Source organism: Marmota marmota, unplaced genomic scaffold (genome assembly GCF_001458135.2).
Source record: "Marmota marmota marmota unplaced genomic scaffold, marMar, whole genome shotgun sequence".
Lineage (NCBI taxonomy): Eukaryota > Metazoa > Chordata > Mammalia > Rodentia > Sciuridae > Marmota > Marmota marmota.
The window spans coordinates 3,962,505-3,990,183 of NW_026000243.1; the positions used below are offsets into that span (position 1 = coordinate 3,962,505).

At 41.6% G+C, this 27,679-nt stretch overlaps 1 protein-coding gene across 6 annotated transcripts in view; it reads right to left on the reverse strand.

The window, feature by feature from the left end:
* Nucleotides 1-4,149, reverse strand: part of Kirrel3 (kirre like nephrin family adhesion molecule 3) — a 557,396-nt gene extending 553,247 nt beyond the window's left edge. The window contains exons 1-2 of one of the 6 annotated variants that reach the window (XM_048796103.1): nt 3,749-4,149; nt 838-1,261 (exon numbers count right to left, since the gene is read on the reverse strand). In XM_048796103.1, coding sequence (XP_048652060.1) covers nt 838-892 — 55 coding nt within the window. In that variant the 5' untranslated portion in view covers nt 893-1,261; nt 3,749-4,149. Of the gene's footprint in view, nt 1-837; nt 1,262-1,831; nt 1,951-3,664 lie in introns of those variants that run through there. The other 5 variants (XM_048796102.1, XM_048796106.1, XM_048796107.1 and 2 more) reach the window with 5 other exon arrangements.
* Nucleotides 4,150-27,679: the final 23,530 nt, after the last annotated feature.

A 27,679-nucleotide genomic window follows, 5' to 3' on the forward strand; every position in this document is an offset into this window, starting at 1 on the left:
CACAGGTGACTTTTGATGCCAATAGCTAAGTAAGCACTCACAATCCCTCTCAGGAATTTCTCTCTTCTCCCTTTACCACCCTCAGCCCCATGGCTCCTAGTGGCAGGGAGCCCAGGGGCGCAAAGTTCTTTCCCGAGAGTCCACCGGCTTCTCTGCCCCTGCCAGGCTGCAGAAAGCAAACAATCAGCACCAGGGGTGAAATTCCATTTTATGCCCTGAATCCAGTGCTGTGTAGGATTTAGAATTCAGTCTTATTTAGGAAACTCTACATTCAATGAAACTCTTTACAAGCTTTCCCCAGCCACTGCATATTACCCCCACAGTACATTCTGTAATTGCAACCCCTTCTACAACCCTTGCAAACTGCACACGTTGGCTTTTGAATACACTCATGCAAGATAGACCTTATTGGAACTGAAATCTCCATTTAAGAAAGGCTTCCTTTTCTGCCCCTCTCTTTCCCCAACCTGGGTGTGGAGAGAAGGCGCCCTGAAGTTCCAAACGGCATGGCCACATACATACTACCCAATTAACACACCAGGAGAATAAAGAACTCATTTGCATCGGAGAGTTTGAGTTGGATGTTGACAAGTGAGAGCAGAAAGTCGCTCCCCCACCACCACCCTCTCAATCCCTTCCTTCCAAAGGAAAATAAACAGTACCATTCTGTTGCTTTTGCAAAGGCAAAAAGGCAACTCCAGAGCATCTCGGTCCGGCACCGAGGGAACCATCAATCAGTGCGAGTTTCCGAGGTCTGCCCACATTCCTACCCTCTGCCTCCCGCGCCCTAACAACCCCGCCGACTTTGCTCCAACTCCAGCAGCGCGCCGGTCCTACCTTGACTGAAAAGGAAGAAGCAGAGGAAGAGCAAATCGAGCTGGAAAGGTTTCATTCCTCAGCACAGCAAGGGAGAGCCGGCGGGCAACTTGGGGGTGTAGTTAGTTTCTCTTCCTCGGCGGCTCGCGGTGCTCAGCCTCCAACGCCGGTCCTCTCCGATTCGTGCCGACCATCTGTCTGTCCACCCGTCGGTCCCTTCGGGTGGTTTCGGTCTCTTTGTGTCTCCGGGTTTCTGCAGCCAGCTGAGACAAATTGCCTGTTTTTAACTGCCTCGGGAAGCCGGGATCCTCAGCAATGTCCCCACTCGGAGCAGATCCATTCTCTGGCTCTTGGCATCCCAGGCACACGGCTTCCTCCGGCGGGCTCCTCCCACAGCGAGCGAGCAAACGAGTGACGAGTGACAGAAGGGCTCCTTTCACAGAAGCTGGGGCGGGGGGAGAGGGAGGGGAAACAGGTCATAATTAAAGAGGAAATACTTGGGAAAAGGAGATCTTTGCAAAACAGAGGCTGGGGGAAAGGCTGTGTTCTTTCCTTCTTTTCCCTAAATAGGAGGATATTCAGCTTTTGTCACCATTATTGATTTTTTTAAAAAATCGTGAATGCGGAGCAGAGCTGTGACTTTTTGTCCACACGATGTAATGTTGTTTAAGGGAAGTGAAGTTAAAGATGACTATATGCATGCAAACGTATTAAAATGTGCATGCCTTGCCTTTGCATAAGAAACTAGAAACTGGGCTGAGAAGGAGCTTGGGAGGGGAACAGGGGCATGGGGTAGGGTGGGTGGGGGGGAAATCTTTCTCCAGCAAGGACTTGGCCAATGTGAGCAGCAGGAGGCTAGGGAGTTGAAGAGGATAAGCATGCTTTGCATTTTTGAGACTTTCCAACAGGGGTAGGTAATAAAACCTGAAGGTTTGGATATTAGTTTGCTTTGCATTGCTCTGAGAAAACCAAATGCTGGAATGGGAGAGAAAACAAGTAGGTTTATGACACATACCCATTTATTATTATTATCCTGGTCTGTGCATTTCCTAACAAGAACAGGAGAGCAGGCTGTCTTTGTATTTGGAGCTTCTGCACTAATGAGCACTCCGTCACTCTGAGCATCTTTTCTCCAAAAGGTGCTGTGAGTCTGATTTCGAAGGAGAGGCCAAGGTCATAGGCAACCACCTCCTAAGAACCTTCAGGTCTTTTACCTGTCATGAAATTCACACTCAAATCAAACTCGATTTCCTCCAGGATATCAACATGAATTTATCTAGGTCCATTTATTTGATAGACATTTAGGCATGCCTGGAATAAGCAGGCCACAGGGGGAAATAAAATAGTAAGCACAGACCATGCCTTCAGGAGCCCATAATCTATAGAGTGCAAGCAGAGTATACACACTAGACACAAACTATAAGGATATTACAAAGCAACGTTTAAAAATATGCAGCATTATATGAAGTAGACCAAGGGGGGTAAAGAGAGATGAGAGAAAACTGAAATATGCTCTCTGGAAGTATACCATTCACCATTCAATTATAAAACAATCATTACTTTCTTCAGTCCCTGGACCTTAGGAAGGTCTTTTGGGAGCCTCTTAGCCTTTTCTCCATCAATATCACAAATTGAGGGTCTTTACTAACTGCAAGGTACATTACGACTTGGAGTTTTCATGCGGATCTTAACTTCAAAAAATTATCCCTTGGTATTTATGAACAAGGAAAAAAAAGCATGGGCACAGGTAAAAGGGTATGTCGGTAGGAGCTGACACCGTAGTTGACATCCAAGATCTACCAATTAGTAGGTGTCTGCTTTGTTGACTTTTCAACTTAATAGTTTATTAAACTGTATTCCTTAGAGCCTGTTAAACATATCAAAGGGGAATTTGTAAGCAAGCTTTGGGGTGGGGGGTGTGTGTGGTGGAGGTGGATGCTGAGCAGCAGAAACTAAGAGGACACAAAAGAGGCAACCCATCAGCTAAATTAACAAACAAGGTACAGAAGTAACCGTGTCAGCACAGCCTTAGCCCATTAGCTTGGTATGACAGATAATGCAATGAAACACAAGAGGCAAATCAGAAACACACACAAAAGATGAATAATAATTTCAAACAACATATGACAAATAACATATTAAGACTGGAAATATGAAAATATGGCATGTAATGGTAAATAGTAGCTTTCTACTAAATCTGTGGGGGTTTGGGGGGAATAAAAGGTCTGGGAACAACTCCTAAGGCTAAATCTTACAATGAGTACAACTAGTATCAGAATGTAGATGGTACCTGCCTGAGCAACAATTGATGTTTTAACTAAAGATTTATCCTTTAAGCTGTTGTTTAATTTTGGTTGCTAATTCCTAAATGGCCCGGGGCCCAGATTTGCTTTAATTCAACCCCCAAGGGAAATACTGCAAACCCAGGGTCAGGAGGCTAGTGAACTGTGCAATGTCTGGTAATCAGGCACACGAATAGGCATATGCGCACCACACTCGCACATCACATCCTCTCTTGGAAAGGAGAAAAGTGGGGAGTGGGAGTCCGAGGTTGGAAGGATTTTGTTTCGCTCTCCCACTGGTCCCGAGCCTAGCCTCATGATTCCCAAACTGGTTCCGGACCCCCCCACACACACACCCCAAAAGCCACCTGGGCCTGTTCCCTTTTCCGCGCCCCCTCCGCCCCATCCCCGCAGCCTCCGGTCTCAGGCAGAAAGGGAAAAAGCTTGGATTAAGTGATGAGCTGCCCGCCTCTAAAAGGACCAGGAGGCGTTTCAACCCTGAGTGCCGGAAAAACCCCGGCAATCTTCAGTGGCCACCACGTGGGGGCAGAGAACGGGAGCGGTACCTGCAGGACCCACAGCCGGCCGGGCTCTGGCGCCAGCCCCGACGGCGACCCCGCCATCTCCGCCCGGCCAGCTCGTGGCCTCACCTCCTCCGGGGGCTAGGTTAACCTCCTGGCGCTGCAAGGTGGCCTGCGCGCAGTTCGCTCTCGAGGAGGGAGGGGGGAGGCGGCGAGGAGCGGACGGCTCCACCTGATGGAGAAGCGTGGAGAGTCCTTAGACCTTGGAGTGCGCTGCGAGGGGAAGCAAGGAGGGAGACCACGGTCTCCGCTGGAAACCTCCGCGTCTGTGGGATGGCGCGCGGGGGACCGGGTCTCTGCGCACAGTCGGTGGAGCTAACAGCCCAAAGAGACAGCCGAAAACCATCAACTTGGAAAGCCGCCCCAATTCTGATTTTCTGTGCATCCAGGCTCCAGGTCTCTGTTGCGCCCACCATGCAAGCCAGGGTCCCTCACCAGCAGGTGGCATCCTCTCCAGCGTTTCTTCTACAGGCTTGTAGCCCAGGAGGTCGACTTCATCCGTCGCCAGTCCCCCTCCAGGCCTTCAATTCCAAGTGCTGTGTCCTTTGACCCGCCCCCAAGCCCCGTCTGCACCCCCTGCCTCGCGTCCCAGGGGACCAGCAGGAGTGGGATTGCGGAAAGCAGTGAGGAAGTCGGAGCCCACAGAGAATGCGGGGTGGCTCCAGATTCTGCTACTAGCTGGCCAAGAAGTTACAGAAGGGCAAGGCTGGGACAGCTTCCAAGTCCTGCTCTCCTAGCAGCAAGTGTGCCCCCACCCCCAGCCTCATGTGTCTGAGATCTGGGAAAGAGTGAAGCATGAAGTCTTGGATCCTGCTGCAGGATTGATGGGTACTGTTGTTCAGTGCCTTAAACTGTCTAACATTCAGTCTCTATGAAGACGCAGCTCATGTTCACCTTCGGTGACCTTGGGGGCTGTCAGTTCAATATCAATAACATTTACTATTCCGTTGATTTGGGCAAAGCCCTGTTTAGAGTACTTAAAGATGTGTGGGATGAATGCATAGACTCCTGTTCTTGAAAAGTTTATCCTTTACTTGGGGAGGATACAAAGGTACATATGTGTGTGTGTGGGGGAAATATAAGGCATATTATTGGCTTTTTAATAAGACAGAAATTGCCCTAAAGGTCATCTGTCAGGACCCTTTCTTTCTAGATGGCTCCTTCTGGGTGGACTTTCCTGAGGCTTTTCAGGAAGCTGCAGGGCTCAGATGCCAGTCCAGGGCCCTGACCATTAGCCCAGTGTGTCTGCTCTTTCTCTACTGCTCATGTTGGGCCAAGCTCCCTTTAACTGTCTGGAAGTATTCATGTGTACTATCACCACAGATAAGGAGAGGGAGTGGTTCTTTTGTGAGACAGGCAGTCATCACCAACAGAGAATTTCCTGCTTAATGCTTCTTTGCAATATTTGTTGCACAGATACATTATAAACCACATTCTCTTTTTGTTTTTTATACATCCTGCCTGTACTGGATAAAACCTCCTTGCCCAGAGATTTAACACATTTTGAACAGGCCCCTAGTGGGAATTCAGGGTAACCTGCCTCTCTAGTCCTGGGTAAGTTAATAAAGGCTTGAAGCTACATACACATCCAAAGACCAAATGGTCTTTAGAGGTCCTCTCTGGGTGGCAGCTACCTGACCTGGGCAGTCACAATCTTCCAGCCTATTTCTTTTTCATTTCTCTGAACCAAATTTCTTGCTCACATCCGTGTAGGTGGATTACAAGACCTTAACCCCTGTTCACCGTGGTTGGTCTCTCTCTATTGCCAGCGGAAAGGGCCCAAAGAACCAGGTGTTCAGCTTTTTAGAAGCATCCTCCAAAGAGCAAGACGTCCACCTCACTGATTCATGCAAGACTAGGCTTGACTGAGGGAATCATAGTGAGCCTTTGGACCTGGCTCTGGCCTGGCCAAGACAGTGATAGTCATTTAATGAACCTAGGCCCATCTTTCTTTATCTATAAAATGACTGGTTTGAGCCAGTGGATCTTTTCAATCTCTCTCAACCCTAAAATCCTATTATGCCTTTTCCAGAGTCCACAGCTTTCAGCACAGTCAGATTTGGAAGAGCTTCTCCAATGCCATCCGTGTTACAGGCAGATTATTTTGATTGATCAGTTCCTACCTCCAAGGAAACAAATAATGATGCTGATATTTGTATGGGCCTCTGTGCTCTTCTGGGTTCCAATTTCTCTCCAAGCTGTTTTTCATCTTCTTTCTTCTCTGGATGTCCTAAATCTTTCCCTAACTTACGCAACTTGTGTGTTTCCCTTCTCTTTTTATTTTTCCTAGCATCATACTCATATTCAACCTGGGGTCTGGGTTCCAGAATAGATTTTCTTCAATTTACATTCTCTCATAGTGTTGGATGAAAACTTCTATTAGTGGGCAGAAATGGTGAAGCCAGTGTGGCTAATTAGAAAGGGCTTCTATTAAAGGAGGTGAATATCGAGGTACTTGGTACTTTCTCCATCTTGGTGTGAATCACATTTTACTGTAATACAGTCATGTATCTTCTATAATACCCCAGCAGCTCCATGAGGACAGGAAGAGTGTCTCCCTAGTTCACCTATGTCCCCAGATCTCACTCTGGTTGGCAGAAGACCGCCAACACACACTGTTGAAAAAATACCAAAGCTTTACCTAGTGCCCCATATCCCACTTCCTGTTTTCTGAATCCAATTTAACTTATTCTTCGAACTGTTATTAAACCATTGTCAAACATCTGGCATGTGCTTGCCACTGCTCTGGCTGTATTTTATGGGGATGCGTAATGAATTGAGACTATATATAGTTTGCAAAATGTGGAACACACTTTAAGATGCATGGCATTATAGAAATGAAAGATATTTTTATCTCTCAGCATCATTCTGCACAAGGATACAATTCTCTGGCAGTACTCTTTAAGAACAATACCCTGTTTAGCCTTAACATAATCATATGTGCAGGGCACTGGGTATTCAGTTCACATGGGAGTGGCATTATCTCACTTGGGAAAGACCTAAAGAGCATACACTTTACAGGGAATAAAAGATCTGAGAAACGATGTGAAAGGAGGTAGCAGTGCCCCTGTGCCTTTTTTCATTGGTGGCCAAGTGCACAGGCCAGAACCTGCATTCAAACTTCAGGAATGGCACCGAAAACAAGCCTCAGGATCCCTCTTCAGTGTTTGGAACAGTCTACTGTCATTTTGGAAGGCACCATGTGCTCTTTTTGTGTTTATGAACAGGCTAATTCTGTGGAAAATATTGGAAGACAAATTGAAATTCCAGTTATGTGACTCATTTGTAGTATTCAAAGTAAGAGAATTATATGACATTTATTTTTTTCCTCTATTATTCTTTTCCATGTCCTCCGCACTGCCCCTCCCACACATTACTCCTGTGTTATAAATTAGTAAAATTTTATAGCATCCAAAGGAGCAGGTGCATCGCTCTTGAAGTCCCTGTAAGTATTCTTCCTTGATGACAAATTTCCCTTTCTCATTTCTGTATATTATACAAAATATTCTTTTCATATAATATATATATATTCACCCAAATAGACGCAAAGTTATAACATATGAAGTTCTATAAATTTATATATACACAAAACATTTTACACACATACATAAAACTTTTCATTAGTAAGCTAGCAAATCTGTCTCCTACTCAAATATTCCAAACTCTTTGATCCTAGACCAGGTTTTTTAATTATGTCCCCTTGAACTCATGCATCCTCAACTCTTTGCCTGGTATCCAGGCTAATAAAGCCCCTTCCACTGTCTAGCCTAACTGTTCTGCCAGATAGATCTGTTTGAAATTCAGTTCTGTAATATCTTTCCCATACTTAAAAATGCAGATGATCTCTGTGTTAGTCTGCTTGGGCTGTCATAACAAAATACCATATACTGATGGCTTGAATAATAGAACACTGTTTTCTTACATTTCTGGAGGCTACAAGTCCAAGATCATGGTGCCAGCACATCATATTCTGGTGATGGTTTCCTTCCTGGACTGTAGATAGTCACTTCTCTTAAGTACTCACATGGCCTTTCCTTGGGTGTGGGACATCACTCTCTTCTAAGGCCGCCGATCCTATTGGACTTGGATCTCATCTGTAATGACCCCATTTAACCTAAATTACTTCCTAAATGCTTGGTCTCCATATTCAGTCACATAAGGCATTGGGATTTAGCATATACATTTGAGGGGGATATAGTTCAGTCCATAGCCATTCCCAAGATAGAGCATATTCTTTTATCCTGATATAGGGGTTGGTCAAACCAACATTCCTTTCCTATATTGGCAGCTGTCTCCTTCAAAGTCCAAATTCTTAGTCTTATCAAATGACTCGACTAATTAGAGACAGCAGTCACGTTTACTTTTCCATTTCTTTCTTATTCCATTTCTTCTTCCTAGCATATGTTCAATACTTTGCTGTTTAACAAATGGGTGCCTATTTCAAGAATCAGTACGAAAGTCCAGTTAGTCAACTTTCTTTTACTGTAACTAATACCTGAGATCAACTTATAAAGGAAAAAGGTTTATTTTAGCTCACAGTTTTGGAGGTTTCAGTCTGTGATCAATTGACCCTCTTATTGTGCTGCCTGTGGTGAGGCAGCACACCATGACAGAAACACCGGCAGAGCAAACATAGTCACCTCATGTGTCAGGGAGCAAAGAGGAAGAACGGGTGCTCACAATTCCCTTCAAAACTATATCCCCAATGCCCTGAGATCCTCCCACAAGAACTTACTTCTCAAAGGTTCTTCCACTTCCCCATAGCACCATGGACCCGGACCAAACCTTTAACACATGAGCATGTGGAAGACACTTATCCAAAACATAGCCAATGCCATCCAGGAGGAGTTTGCGTCATTCTTCTTCCACTCAGTTTAAAATGAATAATTTACTCATCTAGGGTTTCACAGCATTCTTATAATGTCTTGTTATTTACTTGTTAATATTATAACAATTTACCTGTATCCCATCTAAACTAGATGTGAGAGCTTCAAGGCCAAGGTCCATCTTTTTGGAATTTAAACTTGCATATCTCAGAGTTTATAAAACTCAATGCCTAGAACATAGTAATTGTTTGCTAAGTGGTATTTGAAGGAAGTAAAAATTCAGTTGAAACTCCTAGTACCCTTCCTGTACCCATCTAGTCTCAAGCTCAAAAGTTTTTTTCTTCATCATCTGATGCCTTTTGACCCAACTAGATCCAGGAAACTTCATGTTGATTTTCTTGAAACAGATGCATCTGAAGGGATAGAGAGAAAGATTTCTGACTATACACTATACATTTTGAATCCAACCAGAATTGCAGGCAAATGTGGGAGGTGGTGCCATCAATCTGTATAAATCACCACCTAAGTCTAGCTCTTGCATCAAAAAAAAAAAAAAAAAAGTGAAAACCCCAGTTATTCATATTGTTTAACTGCACAGTCCCAAACCAGCTGAGAAGCTATCACACTCTATAACAATTATGCAGACATAGGTTCAAAGTAAATGAGGAAAACCAACATTAATTTTTCCCATGCTAGGTCCAATTTGAATTGAGTTGATGGCTCATTGTTTTTCTGGGGTCTGTGTGTCTTCATCTTTTTCAGCTGCCAAATGTCTGAGATTAGAAGTAGGCAGAAACAGAGACTCTTCCTCTTGTTGTGTTGTGTCAGCTGAGTACAGCTCCACTTTATTTTTATTTTTTTGAGCATATAAAAATATTTTTATTTTGTTTTTGCATTACTGAGGATTGAACCTAGGGCCTTGCATATGCCAGGCAAGTGCTCTACCACTGAGCTACATCCCCAACCCTTGATCATGTAAGTGTAAAGGGTAAATATAATACAGTGGTTTTCAACATGAAACCCTGGGCCAGCAGCAGCAGTATTGCCTAAGAACTTGTTGCAATGCCTCCCCCCAGGCCTCTTGTATCAGAATCTCTGAGGTGTGGCCCTGCTACCTGTGTTTTACCAAACCTTCCAGATAATTTTGATGCATGCTCATGTTTCAGAACCACTGTTAGAACCCTGCTACATCAACACCCAACTCTCAAACTATGGCTAAGACTTTCATTTATCTTCCTTGCTTCCTCCCATCTCACTGGATCATTTTGAAGCAAATTCAGATATCTTCTCTTTCATCCATAAGTATTTTCATATGTGCTAAGGGCTTTTAATAAGAACAAAATAATACTTTATAGCATACATTTGTTAAATATCTGGGCCAGGCCGTTCATCTTTGGACCCTTCATCCTCAGACAATTCATTCTTAGAATATATGCAAGAGCCTTAATAGGATAGCTTTTGATCTGAAAAGAACTCACCTAGATAGAGTCTTTTTCTTGAGGATAAGAATTTAATATTTAGAAATGGATGAGTCTGGTCATTATGATACATATCTCAGTCAGTTTGGGCTGCTATAACAGAATGCTATAGACTGGATGCTTAAACAAGAGAAATTTATTTCTTATAGTTCTGGAGGCTGGGAAGTCCAAAATCAAGGTCGTGGCAGATCTGGTGTCTGGTGAGGGCCCACTTCCTAGTTTTCAGATGAACACCTTCTCATAGTACCTTACATGACAAAGAACAAAGAGGAAGCTCTCTTTTATTTTCTTATGAGGGTACTAATCCCCTCCAGGTCACTTCATGACCTAATCACCTCCTAAAGGAAAGGTCCTACCTCATAATACCATCCTCTGGGGTTTAGGATTTCAACAGAGGAATTTTGTCAGTTGAGCGAGGAGTAAATGCAAATCAAAGAAGTAAGTCCCAACCGAGGACCTGATGAAATGATGTAATATTCTCCTTAAAAGAGACCAACTCCTTACAGTTAAGAAAGGTATTGTGCTACCTCCTATTCATAGGGTATGCAATATGGTTGTTTTCTGGAATTGTGATAGCTTTACAGTTTATATCCATAAACCTCTGCCTCATCTTTGTTCCGATCCATTTGCATTTGTATGAATATTGGCTGAAATTAAGACCCCACATCATGGCCTTGATCTGATATTTCCTGAAGAATATAGGATTCAACCCACCACCCTGTTTTCATCAGCTGATTGTGCTAAAGTCTCTAAGGTAGACTGTTTGTCTCAGCATAGGATTCTGCTGTTGCCTGGTCTCCCCAAGTCCTTCTATACCCCACGAGTACTTATTAGATGCTGAGAAACTCAAGTGAATATTTGTTCTCCTCTTCTGATGTCTGTGGCAAAAGCTGACACTTGCATGGAGCATGATTTGATAGCAATATCTGCAAAGTGTCAGAAAGGGGAGGGGATCAATACACTTAATTTACTTGGAATAATTCATTGCCTAACTGGAGTTTTCAGTGAGGGCAGACAAATTCCACACTGAACTAACTCACCCACCTGGATCAGGAGGAATATAGTGAATCCATCTTTTGAATGAGATGTAAAACTGAGTTTCTTGCTTTCATTAATGACTCCCTTGGCCCTTCCTTCCTTGAGATGGGGCATTCATTCAACCAGCTGTTTTGCAAAGAGGGGTATGTATGCTATTGACTGAAAGCTCCCATGTTATTCCCACCTGAGCCAATTTCTTTCACCATCTGCCCTTATATTGGGGTGTGTTGCTTGCTGTCAGTTTAGAGATATATTAAACTTCAAAGCAGGAAAAAACGTACAGAGTTTTTGTGTGGCGCTGGGGGTGGGTAGTGATTTTTTTTTCCTTCTAAGGCTGAACCAGTAGGAAGCCTGTTTTTACAAGGGATTGAAAGTAGAAAATAAAGAATAATTGCATATGGCAGTAAGGGGAATCCTCAGAACGGTCTACTGAGGTCACAGAGTCCCTTTGAGATAAACATTGAAGAGGCTCCCAGTTTAAGTGGCTCCATAGTGACCTCTCAATTTCCCATCTCATGCATCAGGCACCACGGTCAAAATGACTTAAAGTAAAGTTTGCCATGTTGTAGCAACAATCAGCTGCAAGTTCTGAGATTTTGGGAGAGAATCCATTGGTGGGCTCCTCTCTTGTTAAGAAACAACCATCACTGATAAATGCTTAATATTGGCCCAGTGTCATTGGGCTGACACAGGACAGGAAGGGGACGAGAACTGGGGATCCCAGGCGAAACAGCAAAAGGAGCTTGGGGAGGAAGGATGTAATTACAAGGCACCTTCAAATAATTATGCTATTACTATCTAATTAAGAAGTGCCACTTTATACTTTAACTACCTGAAATTCAGAGATCACCTAGCAGTGACTCTCCACTGAGCTTTGGCTTGCCCCTGAAGGAAGGAAAAAAGGACACAGTAAGGAAATACTGGCTTTTGAGGGGGCTGCAAAATTGCTGAGAAGGAGCCAGAAATGATCAGGAGAACTGCCATTTTCCTGTGCTGTCAAACTTCTTACTTTTCTGAGCCTCATTGGAAATATCTGCAAAATGAGGAAAAGAACATACCCTTCCTTGACTTGCTCATCATTAGGCTGGTAAACAAATCAAGATCCAAATCTCTGTGAACATTTTTAATCATCTGTTCACATGGGTGAAATTGCTCAATATGCATTTGTTAAATGTTTGCTTTCTTAAGGAACTGTAGCCCTATACTGCAGGGATGCAGGAGTTTTAAGACACATAGGTCCCATCCTCAAGTCCCTTTTAATCCAGTTGAAGACACAGAATGGAGGCATTGTTTGATTCAGTCAGACAGTTATGCATTCATTCAAGTGTTCATCCTATTATTGAGCACCTGGTTTGTGCCAGGCATTATATGTAGGTACTGGCAACACAAAAATGAAAAAGAAACACATTCTGTCCTCAAGGGAACTGTTGTGGTCTTGGGACATGCAGAGGACAGCAGTATAAGCTTTCGAGGGAAGCTGAGAGTGATTCAGAGATGCAGATATTCTGAAAAGGGAACAATTTGCTGTGGGCCAGTTGGACAGAACAGCTTGAGGACAGGCCTCACCCTGGCCTCTGGAGCAGGAAGGAACACGAGTCAAGTCTAATCTTTGTTCCAGCTAAATTTGAGACCCTGAAACACTTTGCCCTCTTATTCTCCACCTCATGTTTCACCTTCCCAAACACAAGCAATAAAACCTAATAGGAAAGGCATCATGTGGTAATAGAGAAGATTAATTCCCAATTTTGATTTTTTTTGAACCATTTTTACTTGACTGAGTCAAACTTGCTGTGGAAGATGATTCATTACTATCTATTTTAAATCACGATCAGGAAGCACAATGACACCCCAAAATGACAGAGAATGTATTTCAAGCGAAGAAATCTTAATTTTTAAACTTTCTTTTTGAATAATTTTGTTTTTCTTTGGAGAACATACAGACAAGAAAAGACCTAAAAAAATTGTTAAGGAATTCACTACTAGTGATGGAATCCATATATTACTTATGTAAGCAAAAGCCAAAAAAGACACTTTTTAAAAAAAATCAAATATTATAGAAGAATATTGAGTAAAATGAAAATGTCTTTTTATATCCACTCTCACCCAAAATCTACTCCTGGAGGTAACCATTACTGACCTTCTTAGTCTCTTATTACATAATTATATGCACATATAAGAATAAGTACCTGTATATACATACATAAATGGAGTCGCCTATCATGTATATTATTCTGCAATTACATCTTTTTTGAATTTAACAACATATCTCATAGATTTTTCCAATGATATTCTTCTTTAATATGCCTGAAGGAAACAGAAATTGAATCATTCATTTCCTTTTGTATTCTGCTTTCCAAGGGAAGACCAGCTTCTTTCATCCATATCTGATCTAGCCTTCCAATGAAGCAATAATTGCTGTCCAGGTCAGGGAAATGGGGCAGAAAGGAAAGGGTAAAGGTATCAGAGTTAATATGAGCCACAGTGAGTTTCCAGGTTTTTAAATTTGGCCCAAATACAGGAATGGAAACCAGACCAAAAAGTATTTCTTGAAACTTTTAGGCAAACTGTGATCAGCTGACCTCAGGGAATAAGATAGTACTGACCTCAAACTGATCACTATCAAACCCATATTTATTGATCTGCATGTGAAAAAATGTGCAAGAGCTTTAGTGATGTTCCTTCCGCTATCTCCCCTGTACTGCAGGAAGAAAAGAGGAAAAAAGAAACAGAAAAAAGAGGAAGGGAGAAATGAAAAGAAAGGTACAGGAGGGGAGAAGAGGGAGTCCGGGAGTTGAGGGAAGGAGGGGACCGAGAGAGGGAAGAAGAAAGGGAAGACGGAGGACAGAAAATCTCGTATCTGGCCTCTGCCCTCTGCAGGCTTATAGTTGAGTTCCTATGGTGTCTCTCTTGTGGAGAGACTGGAGGCTTGTGTTTTCTCATCCCTCCAGGAACACAAACATGGCAGAAAAGGGTTTATTCTGAGTTTACTCTATGTTTATCTGGTGTTTATTAGATCTGGACTCCATATTCAAACCTTTCCCCTCTGGAGTAGGATGAGTCTTTGGGGAAGCAGTCTTTAATGTATTTAGTTTTAGACCCAATTAACCTGAGACCTTGCTATCGGTGGGCCCTTATTGCCTATTCTTTTCTCATCTCTCAAAACTCAAGCAATCAAATTATAAAGGAGAAGCATTGGGTTTTGTATCAGAGAAGATTAATTCTTGAATGTACAAGATATGTTAGTGCAGATGTAGAAATAAACAGGACGTCTGAACCTTTGATGAAGCCTCACTCAGTCCAGGAAGAACATAAGAAAAATACTACCCAGGGATTCTAGGGAAGCTAGGGTATGCTTGGGGACTAGTTCCTGGCATAGAATAAGGTACACTCAGATGGGATTTTGAATGAGATTTCATGAAGTGATTACCTACAGGGTGTGGGCAGGGCTAAGGGAACCAATAAGGGTGGTGTGGAGGTATGCAGGGTGAGCAATGACTAGTAATGGTAGTCAAGAAAAGAGGAAAAAAGAAAAAATAATGTGAGCCATTACTAGTCTTGCCATGAACTAAGGAGGAGAGTGAAGAGTGTTATCAGAACCTGGTGAGAACTGAGGCCACTAGGGAAGGGCCACCTAGAGGGCAGGATACTGCCAATACCAGAACCCAGCCCTGAAGTAGAGAGGGAACTGGGAAGAAATACTCCTGTACACCTCTTGCCTCACTCCCACCTCTCAAAGGTGCCTCCTGATGGCTGAATCCAACTGGAGCCAGATGGAAAAGGAATCTGGAGATGAAATCCATAGAGTCAGCACCTCAGGGCACAGAGTGAAATGAAGAAGGTCAGAGAATGAATCCTGGTGGTGGTGATGATAGGCCAAACAGAGAGAATAATCATGGTTTTAAACTAATGGAGATTCAGATTGGAGACTGAGAGGTCAGGGCAGGGAAACTTGGCAGAGTTTCATGAGGCTCAGGATCAAATCGAAAGGGCAAATAGTGTTGTTCATTTTACTCTAGTGTTCTTAGAGCTGGAAGGATGCAGAGTAAACCACTTGTCACTGATCTTCCACAGGCTAGAAAAGAATTCGGGAGGCCATTCTTCCGTCTCTAAGGAGAATAATGCTAGACTCTTCCAGGGAGATGGGAGGTGTGGAACTCTTTACTTACATACTGTGATGAGATATGCATTCTGATTCACCATCAGCCACCCAAAGGAACTTAGAAAAAGTAATTTCAGTTATAAACACTTGAGCATTTACTAAGGGACTGTTAAGGTTTGAATGAGAGGTGTGAAGTTCATGTGTGAGACAATGCAAGAAGGTTCAGAGGAGAAATGATTGAGTTATAAGAGTCTTAACCCAATTAGTGTTTTAATTCCCTGATAGGGATTAACTGAGTGGTAAATGGAGTGGTAGGGTGTGGCTGGAGGAGGTGGGAATTGGGGCATGGATTTGGGTATATATTTGTATCTGGCAAGTGGAGACCTCTCTCTCTGCTTCCTGATCAAAACATGAGCTGTTTCCCTCTGCCACGTTCTTCTGTCATGATATCCTGCCTTGCCTGGAGCCCCGAGGAATGGAGACAGCTTTCTATGAACTAAGGCCTCTAAAACTGTGAGCCCTTGAATAAACTTTTCCTCCTCTATAATTGGGCTGGTCAGATCTTTTTTAGTCACAACAGCGAAATAGATGACTAAAACAGGGACACACAGAATTTTAGACTTGTACTGGATACAGAGATGGGCAAGATATTGTTTTTTTTTTTTCTTTTCAGAAGCTTTCCCTGATGAATGAAGCAGAAAAGTGATAGAAGATTATGGTTCAAAGTGGGAGAGGATCAGTGCTCTAGTAGAGGTAAGTACAACATATTATGAAATTAAGAACAAAACTGGAGGTTAATTTTGACTCTGCATATTAAGGAAAGCAGAGAGGTATTTCAGTTAGGTCTCAAAGAAGTGGAGTACAATGAGGTGGGGAGCAGCAGAGGAGCACAGCTCATGCTCGGAAGGATGTGGAGAGCTCTGGATGGTTGAACTATGCAGTGGGAGGTTGAAGGCTGTAAGAAATGGCACTAGAAAAGACTCTTAGGGCTGGATCACAGAGTAGTGAATGCCAACTCTAAGGTGTTTGGGGCTGAGGCTGCCGGTTGCCTGTTCAATATTCTCTTCTTCATCCTTACTGCTTCAGGTTGGAGAAGAGTTCCTTAAAAGTCCATGTTAAAGACGTGGTCCCTAGGATGGCACCTTTGGGAGGTAGTGGAACCTTTGAGAGGTGAAGCTTTCTGGGGTATCCTTAGGTCACACGTAGGGTGTGTCCTTGAAGGGGATTGTGAGATTCCTGCCCCTTCCTCTTTCTCTTTGCTTCCTGGATCACGAGGTGAGTGATATTGCTTTCTCACACATTCCCCCCATTATGTGCTGCCTTGCCATAGACCCAAAGCAAAGGAGTCAAATGGTCATGGACTGGAACCTCAAAAATTATGAGCTAAAAATGAATCTTTTAAAAATAAATTTATTATCATTTCTGTTGTAGTAATGAAGAGCTGACTAGCATACTTACTAACAACACCCTTTTAAAAAATTTTTCGGAGTGGTATATGCTCATTCAAAACCATGAACCTCCTCAGGTGCCTTCTCAGGTGGAGGGACATCCCATGGCTAGTTCTCACCTACAGTATGCCAGCAGCCATCTACTGGGTCAGGTTCTGAGAAAGCTATTGCATGACTGATAAAAGGGATTCAGCTGGCCCACACCTTTTGTATTTTGCTCCTCTCTTTATCTCCATGTCCAGAATGTGAATCCAAGGCCTAGAGGTAGAACAGACATCTGGGGACCTTGAGGCAAATGCCCATGCTTAGAAGGGCAGAAAAGGAATGCAAAAGAACCAGGGTCCATGATGATTTCCTGGAACAGCAGCATCTGTCTTGAAATGCCTACCTCCTCACTTCTTCTCACACATGGAAAGAAGCCTCCACAGTTATCGCTTCACTATATGTAGCTGAATAGACCAGTCTATGCCTGTTGCTGGAGTTTATGGCATAGGATATTGGGATCAATGAATCCTGTTAAATGATAGGGTAGACCTGCCATGAGGGAACTTCACCTCTGAACATGAAAATGAATTTCCAGAGCTGGCATTAAGTCCATCTTTATCCCTGACCAGCCAGGTGACTCAGGGTGACTCACTTAGTTTTCTGGGAACAGCATCATCATTTTAAAGGTAAGGATTTTAGAAGGTCCCTGATGTTTCATCCAGGTTCATGGTTTGAACTTGACCAACCCATTAAGTTGACCAAGATGGCAGGTGGAGATGTAGAGGCTGGCAGCAGAAGTGAGAGTCCAGAGAGAGAAAGCTGGTGATAAAAGAGACTCCGTGTGTGGTATTACACTTGGAAAGGTAGAAAATAGTAAGAAATTGAACCAAAGGTATAAAGAGGCAGGAAAAAGAGTTGGTTGTAAAATCAATGGGTCTCTAAGATCGCTTGGACCGAGGCTGTGTTGAACAGAGAACTCGCAGTGGATTAATCTGAAAAGTGACTAAAACACAAAGAATGTAAAAGGACCAAGTATTCTTCAATATTACAAAAATTTTGAATAGATTTTTGGAGATGCAGAAATAGTGTGTGGCCTTATCTCACTCTTAGGAAGTCATAGATGCAGAAGCCAACAATAATAAAAATAACTTTGATTCATGTCACACTTTCCCCCTCAAGAACCCAATGCATGTTTATATAGTTGTTGCAAGCTTATCATTGCAACGCCCTTGCACAGGGAAGAAGCCAGGAGCATGCTATCTCTCCCTACTAGATTGACTAGAAGCTGTTGTCTGAAGGAGCAGGGATCTGCCCAGAGTGCCAAGGCCAGCCAGGGACAGAGCAGAGCAGAGATTAAGCCACTGGGGCTCTTCTGGCCCTGCAAGATGTGAGAAAACCTGGGCTCTGGATTCTCCCCACTCAACATACTAGTGACCACACAATGCATGAGTTAATAAATGATCTCTTTGCCTCATTTTATTTCTTGTGACACATTGTGTTTCTCTCTTGAGTCAGATCTAGATGTGCAAGTCCTACCAACAGCTTTATAGTCATGGAAAATAAAAGCAAGGCATCTCTGCCTCAGTTTCCTGCACTGATGGGGTGGTGAGTTGCTGCTTGGAATCCCTGGAGGAGTTCTTGCCTTAACTTGCTCTTCATTTCCTTACCTGCTGATTCTGTCTATTCTGAAAGTTCAGGTCTCTATTTCTAATTTTTTTTTTAACCTACATTTCAGTTTGGTCAAATCTCATACACAATTCCCTTCCCAGATCTCTCTTATAAACAATGGGGCATAACTGGTATATTTTAATCCCAAAATGGCATCTGAAAGCGCTCTGCAATGCCGCCAAGCCAGCACTTTCAGAAGCATCTGACGATATTAATTTCAGTCTATTTCCTGAGGTTTGCAGGAAACTAAAATGTAGAAAGCGCTGTGGCAAAAAATTAAAGCTTCATGGAAGGGGGAAAAAAGGAAGATTGACAGGAAACGAGGCTTCAATAGGACAGCTTGCAGAGTAGTGCTGTCCTCTTTTCTGCATATCAACATATGCATAGGGAAAAATAGCTCTCTCCCCCTTGCAGCTCTGCAATTGGGAATGGGCTTTGCCTACACATGGTAGGTAGGTAGCAATTGAGGGTAAATATACACAAGGGACTGAGCTCTAGGTCCTTTTGACTGAGCTGTAAATCACTGTTGGTGACCTGACTTCCATTACAAACAAAGATGCATCTGATTTTGTCCATTAAAAAAACATCTAAGGACATACTGAGATCAGTTTTTCTACAGCCCATGATTATTTTGTGCTACTTGATTTCCCCATCTCCCCCTCCCTATTTTTGTTTTTAATACATCTGAATCTGATATTTTAAATTCAGACCTTTTGGGAAAGAAATTCCTTCTAAATTTTCCATGTCAGTGATAATTCAAACTCTACCCCCAAATATACTGTCTTTTATTTGAAAAGCATCTTCCCTTGTTTGTTTTCCTTTTCTTCTGATGATAGGGTCCTGGTTTACTTGACTGCTTGAAGCAAGCCTTGCCCGGCTGGACTTCTTCCAAGGGTCTCTTCCTGTTTTTCGCCAGTAGGTGGACACAGTCCTGTTCAGCACATATCCAAGATTGCTAGTGTTTTGACCAGAGAACCTTGCCTGGACCTAGGAAACTCCATAAAGAATTAACAAGTGAGTGCTTGGTTGGTCACTCCCAAATTTTGTGAAGATAAGATAAGGGGAAGGACAAAATGCCATATCATGCCAATGGGAAAAATGGTTTAGCTTCTCCCCTGCATGGGTGACATGATTTTAAAAGCAACATCTAGTCATTTTTATCTTCCGGAGCTGTCTTTGCTTGTTGCTATGGGATTGGCAAGGGCGAGATGACAGAACCTGGAGGTGCTTGTAGGTCTGTGTCTTTGGGGATGGATTTTAGGGAAAGATCAAAGAGTCCTTGAAGTCCTTGCTCGAGGCACTGGGTCCCACAAGGTGGGCATTCTGAGGGACCTACATTGTCAGCAAGTGAGTTTTAAAGAGATTTCCTAGGGGAAGCAATGGAGGAAGGGAGAACTTGTAGAAGGTGCCTGGGTTGGGTTGAATTGAGACAGGACACACCCTGGAGCTAGATATTCTCTGGCCTTTCAGTATTGCAGCCCAAATGACACTTTCTTTTCTTTTCTTCAAATTTATAAGTGCAAGACATGCCCAAATGCCACCACGGATAGTGTTAAGCCTGTTATGATTTGTTGTTCCTGAGACGAGGTGAGAGGTGAGGTGGTGAGAAAACAGTTCTTCCTCACCCCTAGCTGTAAGTCTGAACTGAGACAGGGAATCCAGTTCAGCAAATGCCTAGGACTGTGATGGCCCCTTTAAGGACATAATATATTTATTATCTCTATCAAATATCCCAGTACATGTGGGCTGTTTCTATTACAATCTCTGTGGAATGAATGAGAAACAGAGGCAGTGAGAGGTTAAGTGATTTTCCCATGGCCAAGTGGTAAAGTGGGAGGGATGGGGGATTGGCAGCCACTAAAATCCATTCTCAGGAAAGTGCATGATTAATTGTAAACTGCTGTGCAAACTTTGCTTCTTCTTGTTATTCTCAGATTGGAAGCCAGGACGTGTGGTGAGGAATAACAATGACAATTAGGTTGGCTGAGTGAATAAAAGACTTTGGAAAAGTCCCCTGCATTCCTGTGGCCTTTGTTCCTCTGTGGTATGTGCCCAGATTGTGTCACTGTGTTAATCTGAATTCTGATACTGTATTGGCAAGCCACTGTGATGAGCGACATGGGAGACAGGGGGCCAGGGCATAGGGTGGCCCTCAGAGGTGTCTGCAAGGGTAAGGAGGGAGGGGCTAAGTGGCTTCTCCAAGGAGTGGAGAAGGAGGTTTCCTTCGGAAACTAAGCATTCAAGACTCTGAGGAGCTGGATGGAGGTGTACCTACATCCCTGGCTCCTGTCTCACCTCCCTGCTCAAACATTGGGACATTTAGTCCTGGTTTGATGGTTACTGGCACAGAAGTTAAAGGCCATTGGGGAAGGGGGAATAGAAAGCTTTTTCTGAGCTGAAAAGCAAGTGTGGGTTTGGCCTATTGATCTGAGCACAAAAGACAGTTTTCATAATTTGACGCCTATGTTGTCAGACACACAAAGCCATTTGCTCCATCACAAGTGCAGTAAATACAATTTGGGAGTGTGTGAGTGGCAGGGGTGAGCCAAGAGAAGGGACAGTGGGTGGAAACTGAAGTTCAGAGTTTGGATGAAGGAGCTCTCAAGATTCCAAACACCTTATGACTCTAGCTAATAGCAGTGCATTTTTAATTTAAAATTTGCCAAGAGAATTGACTTTAACCATTTCCACTACAAAAAGGGGCGGGGGGAGTATGTGAAACAATGCATATGTTAAATTTGCCTAATTCAGTCTTTTCACAATGTATATATATTTTGAAACATAATGTTGTGTACCAAAAATACATACAACTTTTGTCAATTAAAAAAGGGAGAAAAGTCCCACTATTCCCTTTATTCGAATCAGTTCTCTAAAAACTGCTATTTTTATAAAAACGTCATGATAAAAGAAAAAAAAAATCTCACAATAGAAAACAACCTTTTTTGAAAAATATAAACAATATAATATTCTGTACTTCTCTGTAATATTTTTGTCATCATCATATAAATAAATGCATATGTTAAAAAGCTGAAAATTCAAAAAAGATTCACTAAGATTATTAAAAATAAGATAACTACTTGAAATTTGCTATGTTCTAATATTTTCCTATGTACAGTCTTCAACATAATTGAGCTAAAAGATTGCTTTATATTATGAATATTCACCCATTAAAGAGTCTATGTTTTTTTTTAAAAAAAGATTATGTAAACCTTATCAAAAAGCTTGTATTTTCAAGTTATCTTTTTCAGAGCAGATTTGGGCCACTCTCTTCTACTTCAACCAATAATCCAGAATCATGACTTTCATAAACACCTCTCTCATAAGAGCTTGGGGGACCGTGCTCCTCTGAACTGGTTGTTCTTGGTTTCAGATGCTCTGGGAGTTATATGCCTCCACCTTCCTTGGGGTATTCTAATGGGAGCTGGGTGCAGCACAGTTGCCTGAGAGGGACCAGCTGTGGTAAGTCTTAGAGGCTGACTGGTGATTGAGTGTTCTGTGATCTCCCACAATGAGCTGCTTCTATTTGGGAAAATCATTTTAAAAGCTGAAACCTTTTGAAGTAACAAGTGGCCACTTTTTTCTCTTCTCATTTCAGCCATGCTGAGTTTTAGTTCAGAGAGGTTGCTAAGGGACCTCTCCATCATAAGTCTGGAAACCCTCTATACTTAAGGATTATTTTACAGATTTCCTGAAAGTAAAAGGAAAATAGGAAGAGTAAAAACTTGATGTTTTCCAAATGCTTGACTTTTGAGGCACATGCCAGTGCTATAATTTCTGCAGGAATATTTCTGGCAAGACACTTTCCTTCTTACTTCACAGTACTCCTTCATTCTGCCACTCTGACTTCCCAAGCCTCAGTCCTTTTCCCCCCATACATTGGCTCAGGATTCCCACTTGACTTCCAAACTTCCATTCTTTTTCTTGTTTATTATCATATGTCCCCGTTATATTAGAGGGAGACACTAGGCTCCATCTTGCAGAGTCTGGGAACAAAGACCCTACAGTAAATGGGGAGAAATCAGCTGCTAGAACAGTCACTTCATGACTAGGGAGCATGCATAGGATAGACCTGCACTGCCCAACATAGTAGCTACTACCCTCGTGTGGCGGTTTATGTTTAAATCAATTAAAATGAAATAAAATTAACAATACCCAAACCAGTCACTTGTCAAGTCCCTAAGAGCCACATGTGGCTCATGGTGATTGTACTGAATACTGTAGATTTTAGAGACCATTATTTCTATCAGTACAGAAAATTCTATGGGATAGAATTGGTCTAGTTTCTTTGCACAATCAGATTTAAGCTGGTGCTGTAGGGATAAAGACTTTCAATCAGAGTTTGTCCCTTATGAATAAAAGTCACAGAAATGGTCAAATATTGTTTTTCTAAAAGTAATACCTTTGAGTGGTGTAATCCAGAGATGACAAAATCAATAGTGTTCCTATCTATGTCTCCAAGTCCTAATAAAAGATGAAGGAACTTTACTGTATTTGGAAATAAATGATTGGGCATCAATTGACCATGGTTGTGATGGGCAGAATTGTGTCTTTCCCCCAAATTTCTGTGTCTAAACTCTAATCCCCAGTGTCACTGTCTTTGGAGACAGGTCTTTGAGAGGGTGAGAAAGGTAAAATGAGGTCATAAGAATGGGATCCTGATCAAATATGACCAATGCCTGTATAAGAAAAGGAGGAGACACAGAGCGTTCTCTCTCTCTCTCTCTCTCTCTCTCTCTCCTCCCTCTGCTCTTGAACACAAAGATGTCACATGATTGTTGAGTGCCCAGCAACAAGACAGAGGGTGTACTGACCCAGCAAGACAGCCCTCATCAGAAACTAGTCATGCTGGCACACTTATATCTGACTTTTGGCCTCTAGAACTGTGAGGAAATAAATTGATGTTGTTTAATGCCACCCAGTTTATGCTATTTTGTTATGGGAGCTTGAACAGACTAATATAGTAAACTTGTATTTGGGTCATTGCTACTAATAATGGCCAGCATTTGTATTGCATTTTGCCAGGTGATTTTAATGTATCTTGTTTGTTTCTCACAAAGGCCTTTGAAGTTGCTATTAACATTATGATTTTAGAGATGAAGAAATAGAGAGCTGAGAATGCTTAAATAATCTGGAGTCACAGTGAGACTAGAACTCAGGGCTCTGAACCCCAGGCCTGTTCTCTGGCCCCTCCAATATATTGTTTTGAATGTCTGTGACTGTCCAGAACAGACTGAGTCTGGCAACTCTGAACATGAGGGCTTATTCCTGGCTGTTCTCACACTTGGATATGTGCAACAGAAATAACTGAGGGATCAAGAATGTGCAAATCAGTATCACAAAGTTAACAAAGAATTTGTTGCCAGAACATTAAAGAATATATTCCTACAAATACACTTTAAAAACATTTACTTGCAAATGCCATGATTTTATTCCCTTTTATTGCTGAGTAATATTCCATTGTGTATAAATGGCACATTTTTTTTAAATCCATTCATGTACTGAAGGGCATCTAGGTTGGTTCCACAATTTAGCTCCTGTGAATTGTGCTGCTATAACATTGATGTGGCTGTGTCCCTGTAGTAAGCTGTTTTTAAGTCCTTTGGGTATAGACAAAGGAGAGGGATAGCTGGATCAAATGGTAGTTCCATTCCCAATTTTCCAAGGAATCTCCATACTGCTTTCCATATTGGCTGCAACTATTTGCAGTCTCACCAGCAGTGTATGAGTGTACCTTTTCTCCCACATCCTCACCAACATTTACTGTTGTTTGTATTCATAATAGCTGCCATTCTGACTGCAGTGAGATGAAATCTTAAGAGTAGTTTTGATTGCATTTCTCTAATTGCTAGCGATGATGAACATTTTTTCATATATTGGTTGATTGATTGTATATCATCTTCTGAGAAGTGTCTGTTCAGGCCCTTGGTCCATTTATTGATTGGGTTATTTGTTTTTTTGGTGTTAATTTTTTGAGTTCTTTATATACCCTAGAGATTAAAGATGGGTGAGGAGTTGGATGGAGTTGGAGGAGTTAATGCTAAGTGAAGTTAGCCAATCCCCCAAAATCAAATGCTGAATGTTTTCTGATATAAGGAGGCTGATTCATAGAGGGGTACGGAGGGGGAGCATGGGAAGAATAGATGAACTCTAGATAGGGCAGAGGGGTGGGAGGGGAAGGGAGGGGACATGGGGTTATAAATGATGGTGAAATTTGATGGTCATCATTATCCGAAGTACATATATGAAGACATGAATTGGTGTGAATATACTTTGTATACAGGCAGAGATATGAAAAATCATGCTCTATATGTGTAATATGAATTGTAATGCATTCCACTGTCCTATGTAAATTAAAAAAGTTAATAAAAAACGAAGAAAAAATAAATATTTTACTGGCTAAATTTAAAAAAACACCAAATACACTTAAAAAACAAAACAAAAAAATTGATGAGGACATGAAGAAATCTACAAAAGAGGAAATTCAAAGAGCCCCCCAAAATTTTAAATGTAAAAATTTGTTAGTAAAAAATAAAATAATACATGTTAAAACAAAGAGAGGTCATATTTCTTACTATCTAGTTAGAAACAAAGTGTAAAATTCTTGTAATATCAAACATTGGAGAGAAAACAGGAATAGTCATAAACTGGGGATACAAACATAAATTAGTGCAGGCTCAATGGAGAATAATTCATCAATATCTAGTAAAGTTGAAGATAAACACGACTACATTCCAGTGTGTGTTTATCTAACTTTTAAATGTCCATTCTAGAGAAAGTCTTGTACCTGTATACAAGCAGATATGATCAAAGACATTCATTATAGTTTTATTAGTGATCACGAAAAATTGTACACAGTCAAATGTTCATCCATAAAGTAATGGATAAATCGTAGTCCATTAATATAAAGAAATGTTCTCTAGCAGTGAAAATGAGCTAGATTTACATACATTCAATAAAGATACATTTCAAAAACTTGATGTTGAATGAAAAAGGCAAGTTAAAAATACATGTGCAGATATCATTTATATAAAATTCAAGAACAAAACATCACATATGGGTTATAAATATATAAGTAGTAAAAACACAAAGGTTATGGTTTGGATCTGGAGTTTCCCCCAGATACTTATGTTTCCAGAAGTGGGGCTTTGGGGATCATATGATTGGATCATGAGGGCTCTGACCTTGTCAATGGATTGATTCATTGAGGACTGAATGGACTACTGGGAGGTGGGAGTAGTTGGGAGAAGTGACCACTGGCAGTTTTCCCTAGAAGGTTACCTTGTCTTGTGGCCCCTTCCTCTCTCTGTTTCCTAGCTGCCATGAACTGAGCAGCTTTCTTCCACCATTCCCTCCTGCCATGCTGTTTTGCCTCGCCTCAGGCCCGAAGCAATGAACCTGGTGGATCATGGACTAAAACATCTGAAGTGGTGAGTCAAAGTAGATCCTCCTCCTCTAAATTGTTCTTGTCAGGTATTTGGGATAAAAGATGACTAACACAAGATGTAATCAAAATCTCCCTTTAAGATGGTGATTAATTCTAGGAGGAAGGGAAATGAATGGTGTAGATGAGGGTTCAATTACATGTATTCTTACTTTGAAATTCTTTCTAAAATGGGTAGAAAAAAGGCACTTAATGTGTCAAATGGTTCGTACATGGGCATATGTTAAATCATTCTCTTTGCTTATTTATTGATTTAGTACTACAGAGGGTTGAACCCAGAGGTGCTTGACCACTGAGCTACACCCCCAGCCATTTTTATTTCTTATTTTAAAAACAGTTCCTGCTAATTTTTGAGATAGTATGGCCTCAAATTTATGATCCTCCTGCTGCAGCCTCCCATGTATCTGGGATTACAGGTGTGTGTCACTCAATGCATCCTGCCTCTGTGATTTTATATGTATCTAAATTTTTCATTATTTAAAATTTCAAGACACTTTGCAAGATCGGTGCCATCCTGACCATTTAATATTTAATATTAGCACTCTCACCCTACCCTAGCTCCTCTCATTAGTACAGAAAGAGGCAACCAGAGACATTGCCTTCTAGGTGCCCCAGAAAGCTGAGGGCATACAGGGGTATAAATTCTAGGTGGGAAGCAGGATCAAGCACCTTGCCCACTCTGTGCTAAACAGATTGAGCAGGGAAGATGCTGTCTCTCTCCACATAGACTAGAAGTTGCTCCATGACTTACGATTTGGCTCTAACATTCACTTAACATCTCAAAAAACAGACTCCAAACTTCAAACTTCAAACTAATTTTTAAAAGCAATTACAGTGTGAGAGTCAGGCAATTATTTTCTTGAGTCTCCAAAAAAGCTTGATATTGCTAAAAGTGGTTTATTTTATGGGGATAAAAGAATAAAAAATTTAATTAGTGTTTTTCATCAGTCACCCAGGTGACACACAACTTTTCCTTTGAAAAACAATTGGGGACATCTTTGCCATTCAACATTTCCCCCTTCATCCCTGCCTACCTTCTCCCTACCCTGGTTTCTAGGATCTCTAGGATTTTCAGAAACAGTTGTGTGATGTGTTTGAGTATCACATGTTGAGTACATTTTACTTATCTTCCTAAAATCTGTCTTTTCTAAATTCTTGACAGCTGACCAACCATTGAGTGAATAAATGCATATTTACTTAGTAACCAATACGTGTCAGATATTTGCTCACTACTTATTTCATTTGATTTTATTGGATTCTTATAGTAATTCTCTAATATGGGTGTAGCCATTAATATTTTCCCCATCACAGAATTTAGAAAACTGAATCTTAGAAAGCATAAATGACTCACTGCACTGAGTCTCAGTGTAACATCCTGGGTTACAGTTTTGGATCTATTAATCATGACTTATGTGATCCTGTTTGGATCACTTTACCTGCCTTTGTTTTTTATTCCTGAAATGAAGGGGTGGGGTTAGATGATGTCCAACTTCCTCCTAATTCTAAGCTCCATTCTGTGGCAATTTTATTATACAAAAAGAACAGAAGACACGGCTTATCTTTAACATTTTAATTTTTTTCCGTAATTCTTTGTGGTCAACAATTCAAAGAAGAGTTGACCAACTGAAAAATGATCAATGAACACCAAATGTCCTGGTCAATCAAATGCTCAATAGAGTCATGATTTCTTTGGGCGGGCCTCCTAGTTGGCTGTCTGTTTTCTGAAATACTGGTGCATTTGTCGATCAGCCTATGTTATTACAATTACTGAATGTGTATTAAACACAGTGAATTGAGAGCTATAAAAGACTCCATGCAAAACAGTTGAAAAGCTATGCCTTAAGCTGTGTCACATGTGTTACTTTGAAATACTCTTAATTCAGAGATGAAGGGATCTCTGGTCATAAAATTGGGGTATCAGTTCCTTTCCTTCTAGTCATTTGTCCACGGTGCCAAGTTGATATCAGGACTGAAGTTGTATAATTCAGGGTCTGGGGAAAAATACATTTTTTTATAT